The 8,643-nt window shown below is 44.6% G+C and overlaps 1 protein-coding gene across 1 annotated transcript in view; it reads right to left on the bottom strand.

The window, feature by feature from the left end:
• Window positions 1-229: 229 nt before the first annotated feature.
• Window positions 230-8,643, bottom strand: part of neb (nebulin) — a 96,595-nt gene continuing 88,181 nt past the window's right edge. Inside the window, exons 134-141 of the mRNA XM_080478777.1 lie at window positions 8,435-8,527; window positions 7,715-7,807; window positions 7,139-7,246; window positions 6,863-7,049; window positions 5,993-6,085; window positions 5,773-5,913; window positions 5,578-5,681; window positions 230-1,027 (exon numbers count right to left, since the gene is read on the bottom strand). Coding sequence (XP_080334903.1) covers window positions 854-1,027; window positions 5,578-5,681; window positions 5,773-5,913; window positions 5,993-6,085; window positions 6,863-7,049; window positions 7,139-7,246; window positions 7,715-7,807; window positions 8,435-8,527 — 993 coding nt within the window. The 3' untranslated portion in view covers window positions 230-853. The remainder of the gene's footprint in view (window positions 1,028-5,577; window positions 5,682-5,772; window positions 5,914-5,992; window positions 6,086-6,862; window positions 7,050-7,138; window positions 7,247-7,714; window positions 7,808-8,434; window positions 8,528-8,643) is intronic.

Genomic DNA, 8,643 nt, shown 5'->3' with positions numbered 1-8,643 from the left:
CAGCAGCTTTTTAGAAAAGTTGTGTTTTGCTCCGTTTCCACGGAAACGGGACTTTTCTCCAAAAGTTGCATTTCCACTAGTTTCCATGTTTTCAAAAGTTGTGTTTCCAGCGGCTCCAAACACTGTCGTCATGTGAACAGAGACCCAAAATGAGACAGAAACTTTTTTGTTGTCATTTAAAAAGTTGTCGTCTAAAGGGGGAAGGGAGTTTGAAAAGAAGAGAGTGAGGCAGAGAGCTGCAGGAACCTGGTGAGCTTTATTAGCTACTGATTAAAGGTGGAGGACGAGCCTCAGCCGGGAAACAAACACACACTTTCTACTATTGGATGGCCTTCCATTCAAGGTTGGGAGGGCCGAGCCGAATCTCCGACGACTGGTCAGGAGCGGCTCGATGGTGGAGGGGAGATGGTGACTCACTCCTTTTACGTTTCAGTGTTTTCATGGATCTCCATTCAAGGCAGAAAGACTTTGTAGAAGAGGAACAATCAAGTTAAATAATGTGTATTAAATTTGAAATGTACAAAAGAAAAAAAATGGGCCAAGTTGTTTTTCCAAGACTGTGTCCTGGACAATTCTAAATAGTATGTGTCGTCGCTTACAGGCATGTTATGTATATAATATTTATATATGTCAGGTCATGAAAGCTTGTGTCACATCCAGAGGAGACCCGGCAGCAGCAGCAGCGTGATGGGAGTCAGACTTACCCAGGACAATTACAAACAGTTCAGAGACAGTGACGAGCTACAGAAAACGTTACGCTACAGATTGCAGGAAGCCACGCTGGCGGGGGACACAGGCCGGTCCTGTGGATGTGTCGCGTCCCCTCTGGGAGGATGGGGGACGGGCTCTGTCTTCAGATCGCCTCCACGTAGTTGGCGGGCAGCATGCCGGTTTTTCCTGTGCGCTGCACGGTGCCGTACATCCAGCCCTCGTCGATGGACTGAACGTTCACTATCACGTCTCCGTCCTTGAAGGACACCTCGTCGCTGTCTGCTGCCGCGTAGTCGTACATGGCACGTACTGTTTTCTGAGGGAGAGGAGAGAGAGAGACAGAGAGGAGGAAGAGGAGAGAGAAAGACATTCATTCATTCATTCATTTTCTTCCGCTTATCCGTTTCCGGGTCACGGGGGTGACAGTCTGAGCACCGTCACCCAGATCACAATGCACCGATTAAGAACCTTCCTGCAGGTGGAGAGCCCACGGGAAGGTGACGCCCGGCGTGGGACACGAACCCTCTACCCCTGAGATTGTGAGTCTCATGCTCTACCAACAGAGCTAGCCGGGGGACGATAGAGAGACAGTTAGAGAGGAAAGAGCAATACAGAGAGGAGGAAGAGGAGAGAGAGAGAGACAGTTAGAGAGGAGGAAGAGGAGAGAGAGAGACAGTTAGAGAGGAAAGAGCAATACAGAGAGGAGGAAGAGGAGAGAGAGAGACAGATAGAGAGGAAAGAGCAATACAGAGAGGAGGAAGAGGAGAGAGAGAGACAGATAGAGAGGAGGAAGAGGAGAGAGAGAGACAGATAGAGAGGAAAGAGCAATACAGAGAGGAGGAAGAGGAGAGAGAGAGAGACAGATAGAGAGGAGGAAGATGAGAGAGAGAGACAGATAGAGAGGAAAGAGCAATACAGAGAGGAGGAAGAGGAGAGAGAGAGACAGATAGAGAGGAGGAAGAGGAGAGAGAGAGACAGATAGAGAGGAAAGAGCAATACAGAGAGGAGGAAGAGGAGAGAGAGAGAGACAGATAGAGAGGAGGAAGATGAGAGAGAGAGACAGATAGAGAGGAGGAAGAGGAGAGAGAGAGAGACAGTTAGAGAGGAAAGAGCAATACAGAGAGGAGGAAGAGGAGAGAGAGAGACAGATAGAGAGGAGGAAGAGGAGAGAGAGAGACAGATAGAGGAAAGAGCAATACAGAGAGGAGGAAGAGGAGAGAGAGAGAGACAGATAGAGAGAAGGAAGAGGAGAGAGAGAGAGACAGATATAGAGGAGGAAGAGGAGAGAGAGAGAGACAGATAGAGGGGAGGAAGAGGAGAGAGATAGACAGATAGAGAGGAAAGAGCAATACAGAGAGGAGGAAGAGGAGAGAGAGAGAGACAGATAGAGAGGAGGAAGAGGAGAGAGAGAGAGACAGTTAGAGAGGAAAGAGCAATACAGAGAGGAGGAAGAGGAGAGAGAGAGACAGATAGAGAGGAAAGAGCAATACAGAGAGGAGGAAGAGGAGAGAGAGAGAGACAGATAGAGAGAAGGAAGAGGAGAGAGAGAGAGACAGATAGAGAGGAGGAAGAGGAGAGAGATAGACAGATAGAGAGGAAAGAGCAATACAGAGAGGAGGAAGAGGAGAGAGAGAGACAGATAGAGAGGAGGAAGAGGAGAGAGAGAGAGACAGATAGAGAGGAGGAAGAGGAGAGAGAGACAGATAGAGAGGAAAGAGCAATACAGAGAGGAGGAAGAGGAGAGAGAGAGACAGATAGAGAGGAGGAAGAGGAGAGAGAGAGACAGATAGAGAGGAGGAAGAGGAGAGAGAGAGACAGATAGAGAGGAGGAAGAGGAGAGAGATAGACAGATAGAGAGGAAAGAGCAATACAGAGAGGAGGAAGAGGAGAGAGAGAGACAGATAGAGAAGAGGAAGAGGAGAGAGAGAGACAGATAGAGAGGAAAGAGCAATACAGAGAGGAGGAAGAGGAGAGAGAGAGACAGTTAGAGAGGAGGAAGAGGAGAGAGAGAGAGAGACAGATAGAGAGGATGAAGAGGAGAGAGAGAGAGAGAGACAGTTAGAGAGGAGGAAGAGGAGAGAGAGAGACAGATAGAGAGGAGGAAGAGGAGAGAGAGAGACAGATAGAGAGGAAAGAGCAATACAGAGAGGAGGAAGAGGAGAGAGAGAGACAGTTAGAGAGGAGGAAGAGGAGAGAGAGAGAGAGACAGATAGAGAGGAGGAAGAGGAGAGAGAGAGAGAGAGACAGTTAGAGAGGAGGAAGAGGAGAGAGAGAGAGAGAGACAGATAGAGAGGAGGAAGAGGAGAGAGAGAGACAGATAGAGAGGAAAGAGCAATACAGAGAGGAGGAAGAGGAGAGAGAGAGACAGTTAGAGAGGAGGAAGAGGAGAGAGAGAGAGAGATAGAGAGGAAAGAGCAATACAGAGAGGAGGAAGAGGAGAGAGAGAGACAGTTAGAGAGGAGGAAGAGGAGAGAGAGAGAGAGACAGATAGAGAGGAGGAAGAGGAGAGAGAGAGAGACAGTTAGAGAGGAGGAAGAGGAGAGAGAGAGACAGTTAGAGAGGAGGAAGAGGAGAGAGAAAGAGAGACAGATAGAGAGGAGGAAGAGGAGAGAGAGAGAGAGACAGTTAGAGAGGAGGAAGAGGAGAGAGAGAGAGAGACAGTTAGAGAATACTTTGAGTTCCACTAACACTGGACTTAGAACAACATTAATCATAATCAACTATAAGTAATATTAAATCATATTAACAATACTAATGTCTAAAATTATGATTATTCTATAACATGAATGTTGAAAACAACAACAATCACTGATTATTTAATAATAACATCAAAGCAATCTTTATTATTTGGAACCACCTAACAACAAACACAACATTTCATCTTAAACTACAGATATTTGAATTTATCTTTGAAAAAACTAAAATGAATAAAGCAAATGTAACACAGCAGAACATGGGCTGTTTATACGATCTGAAAAAGAAAACAAGGGTTGCACAATGCATACTTAACACATTAAGCAATTACAAAAGATGAGCAATCAAAGTGGGAAGTGTGACAACGACAACAACAACAACAACAACAACAACAACAACAACAACAACAACAACAACAACAACAACAACAACAACAACAACAACAACACCAACACCATTAAATGAAGAATGTTATTTTGGGGAGAATTGTACTTTTTGAAGCGTGATAGAGAAAGAGATTCTCTTGATGACCGAGCTGTGGAGGTGATATGTTTCCTTCACTAACAGATGGGCCGTCTGCTTTCAGCCATTCTCCTCTTATTGCCTCTGGAGCCGCCACACTCAGCTTTCAATATAAGCACTCGTCATTTGTATGTGTGGATGAGGAGTGGAGCAAACCAAACAAGACTTCCTTCCAACTAAATTCTATATTTCTTCCAAATACAGCAACTATTTCTTTATGGATCATGTTCCAGAAAGCAATTACTTTCAGACAAGCTCAACACTTCCACCAACAACCACAAGAGGCAGTGTGGTGAGAACGTTGAACAGGAGTGATGAAGACGTTTCCTGCTAAATGCCCTCCATGAGGTTGGACATGATGGAGGTGGAGGATACTCCACTGATAGTCACTGCACTTTTCACAATCTTTCATGGAACTCCCAGTTTTGCTTTATATAAATCGTGCTTGTTGTTTTAACCTCCTGAAGTGCCTTATGGAATCTTGAATATTATTTTGAGCCCCGAATAATAATAATAATAATAATAATAATAATAATGATAATAATAATAATAATAACAATAACCATAATAATAACAATAATAATAACAACAACAATAATAATAATAATAATGATAATAATAATAATAATAATAACTATAATAATAATAACAATAATAACAACAACAACAATAATAATAATAATAACAATAATAATAATAATAATAATAATAATAATAATAATAAGTGGGTTTTTTCTAAATTCCCGGAGCTCTTTCAGGATCACACCCAGGCTAACGTAAGAATGTGGCTCCGGGTCCGACATGGCGTCCTCCTCCACGTTGCTGATGGCTTGTTGACAATCTTTTTCTTTGGTGTCTAGTTTTAACTCAGGAGCTGTTTTCTTCCCAGTTTTTGGCATTTTTGTTTGTCTGGAAAATCTGCAATAAGGTATCCGTGTCTTAGGGAATATTTGAGGTTTTTTGGGCGTCAGTTGTTTCTTACAGTCAGGGAGCGTTTCTCTATGCTGCCATCCCGTCTCAAGCTGTACCAAAAGTCTACATGTTAACATATAATAATAATAATAATAATAATAATAATAATAATAATAATAATAATAATAATAATAATAATAATAATATATTGCACCTGTCATACATAAAATCCTGTACTACAAAGATGGAAAAAGGATAAAAGTGATTTAAAATGTGAGTTCAAATTCCAAGTAATGGTAAATGGTAAATGGACTCACTTATATAGCACCTTTTTGCTGACAGCAGCCCCAAAGCGCTTTAGATGGTTCATGACATTCACACACACATTCATGCAGCAAGTAGACTAGTATGAAATGATAAAGCAGACAAGAACAATGCAGGAATATGTTCTAATCATGGATCACAGTTAAGAATGAATTAACAAATAAGATAAAAACAAAACAAATGAGGAGGGATGATAAAACTAGACTGAGACCTATGAGACAGAAAAACATTGAGATGATGGATCTGTTCATGATGTGAATGTTGATATTGTTACTTCGCTGCAAGTGTGCTTCAAACAACCCTGATTATATACTATTTAGCAGCTTTACCTCTATGTTATGATGATTTATTATCATGATTTATAAAACTGAGTCATGCTGGGTAATGCAGGTCGTGACGATGTTAGTTTGTTACCCCGGTGGTGGAGGGGTGAGAGGGGACGGAGGACACGGTGGTCTGCTGGGTGGCCACTGATGAAGATCTCTGCTGCACTTCCACAGTCTTGGCGTGCTGGTAACCTGCAGATTCAATGAAACCACACACAGAAGATCACTGTGGTTCAGATCCATCACGCCATGCTGACAGAGGCTCAGTGTGCTGGCTCTCTACCCATAGAGGAAGTCATGAAGCCGTTGCTGTAGAGGGACATGTGGTGGTCCTGGTCCTGGGAGACCTCGGACTTCTCGTCAGCCAGGCCGCTCAGAGCGCTGGTGGAGCGGGAGTGCTCCTTGCTGCGACGCTGCGCTTGGACTGAAACAGAGAGTACATGTTCAGGGATGTGGCGGCTTCACATGTGACGCTCGTGTCGGGTCGTGAGATTTACTCTCACCTGACATCATGTGCAGACTCCTGGACTGGATGTTGTCCTCCGCCGGGTCGTAGTCGAACACCGAGCCTGGATTCGTGCGCCACACACGCAGATCTGAGGACGCACAGGAAAGTACTGGATCAGGTCATGATTACGGAAGAAAGTCATCACATCTGTTCCCATCAGGTCCGATTAGGTTCTACTGCTGTACTCAAAGCAGGGAGGAGCAACTCTTCAAGCAAGATCAATGTGCTTTTTTTCTATCTTAAACTGCATTTATTCACACAGCAATTAACAGACTATTCAAATATAATCAGGATACAAATTGGTCGAAATAATCTTCCTGCTATTTTCACCTGTGAACTTTGTTTACACAACAATGTTTTTAAGTGTTTTCAGGGTCTGCTTACATCACAACGGTGCTCGGACCCATTGAAAATGTAACATTTAAAAAATGCTCTGACTCCGTCGCCGTGTAAACGGGGGAAAATGCTACTTTTTGAAAACACTCGGGCTTCGTCTCCATATAGACGATGGAAATGCTGTAACTGGTCATACGCACCACGGCTGGAGTAAATAGTCCTTCTGCACATGCTCAAGCAGATAATTGTTCTCTGCGCATGTGAGTGTGGTTTCACTCCAAAAAAACAGCACCCACTAGTGTCCCAACATGAAAACTACATCGTTTGTAGCATTTCTGCCGTTTCCGGGTAAACGGACATTGTTTTCAAATTGTTGCCCATAACTGTGAATCTTTTCACTTGAAACGTGTGAACGGAGCTGAAGATCGACAGGCGCAACAGTTTTACAGTAAAAGTGATAAAACGTCCCATTTCTTCTGAATTTCCAGTTTTCAGTATTTTTATCTATTCATTCTTTCTCTTCTTGTACCGGTGATGGTCTCCTGGTCATGCTCAATGGCTCGTCTCCTCTCCATCTCCACCACACGCCGCTGGATGCCGCGGTAGCTGATGTCGCTGAAGTCCTGTGTGTTCTTCTTCACGCGCTCGGTGATGGGATCTGATGTGGTGGGAGTGAAGCTGCCCTTGTGCTTCTCGAAGTCCTCGTGGTACCTGACCTGGAGAAGACAAACCCACCGCTGACAGTTTAAACCGTCACTGCACAAAACTGGCAAGCCGGACCTAAATGTGAGTGTGAAGCTCTTACTCCTGAAATGATACGCTGGGTCTCCCGGACGCGCCTCATCTCGGGTGTGTCCAGGACGAAGGCGGCCTTGCCCTGAACTTGCTTCCGGAAACTGTCGGAGTACAGCACCTGGAGGGTAACAGGATCATTTAGCACTACAAGCGACCGTGATGTTGTAGCCTGAAGCCGTCACTCATAGCCGTTAGCATCCACAGCACAAGAGTTGTGGCAAAGACACTTGAAGCTACAAGGACACACACAGTGAGCCGGGACATTACTGGGACTTCGGACGGATGAATTAGAAGGGAGACTGAAGAAATAAACCAAGTCCAACCTTTACAGGGAGAACAACAAGGGGAACACGGTGAAGAGGAGTAGTTTGAACAATGAGGGGGTTAGCTGTGATGATATGCACAGGTACATCACGGCTGGTGGAATTAAAACACATTTCAAAAGAGGGAGCGCAGTCAGGAAAATTAATACGATTAACTAGAGCCAAGAGGGGGGCAAGTCAGTTAGACAGAAAGGGTTAACCAAAAAGAGGGAGGAAGAAGGGGTGCATGTCTTCAGAAGTTCTCGTAGCGGCTCTGGAGGTACCGAGCTAATGTTTTCTTGGTTCCTTTTGACACGCTCCATCTCTGGAGTGAACACCACAGGAGTTCCCTTGGCTGAACCATCTTTATACAACACCTACAGGACAGAAGAACAGCACCCCCCAGGGGCCGGTCAGACACTGGAAACACACACACACACACACACACACACACACACACACACACACACACACACACACACACACACACACACACACACACACACACACTCCTATAGGACTGCTTTCAGAGACCCAGACTCCTGAACCTCGTATGAGATCCAGGAGAAAAAGAGTGCTTGAGGATTATTGACTTTCACTTAGTTGACGTTTAGTATTTTGGAGTGTTTAAGCAGAGTCTGAGAAATGGGTCCCAAGAAAAAAAACAAAAAACCGTTTTGGCAGAAGCTTTAAATGGTCACTTGCTGCAAAGTGGAAATGAAGTCAACGACAGGCTTATGGGAGGAATGTCTGACTACAGGTTAGAAAATAATTCACAGGTCAAAAAGGAAGATGATGGAGGATTAAAGATGGCTCATGGATGGCAATGGAGGTTAAACGGCAGCCTGCGTCTTAAACAAAGGCGGATCAGATGAGCATGAGGATGTCAGATGGTAGCGCGATGGAGGGGAGGAAAGCGAAGGAGCTTATTGCTGGGCGTTATCGGTGGGCAGGTCCACTCTCATCGGTTAGGACCACACTGCAGTTGGGTTGGGTTCCACTACCGAGCTGATGTGCTTCTGGGTTTGTTTGACCCGCTGCACCTCAGGGAGATCCGGGATAGCTGTTGCTCGGCCCAAAGAGTCCTTGTACTTTATCTACCCTCGAAAAAAAGCAGGTTTCATGCAGAAAAGAGTGGGAGAAAAAGAAGAAGTGAAGGGCAGTTCGATAAACAATCACAGTTTGAAAGGAAGAAAACGGCACAGCAACAGAA

The sequence above is a fragment of the Lipophrys pholis genome, assembly GCF_963383615.2.
Source record: "Lipophrys pholis genome assembly, chromosome: 13".
NCBI classification, from domain to species: Eukaryota; Metazoa; Chordata; class Actinopteri; order Blenniiformes; family Blenniidae; genus Lipophrys; species Lipophrys pholis.
The sequence above is the reverse complement of the archived record's forward strand: the minus strand, read 5'-3'. Positions and strand labels throughout refer to the sequence as shown.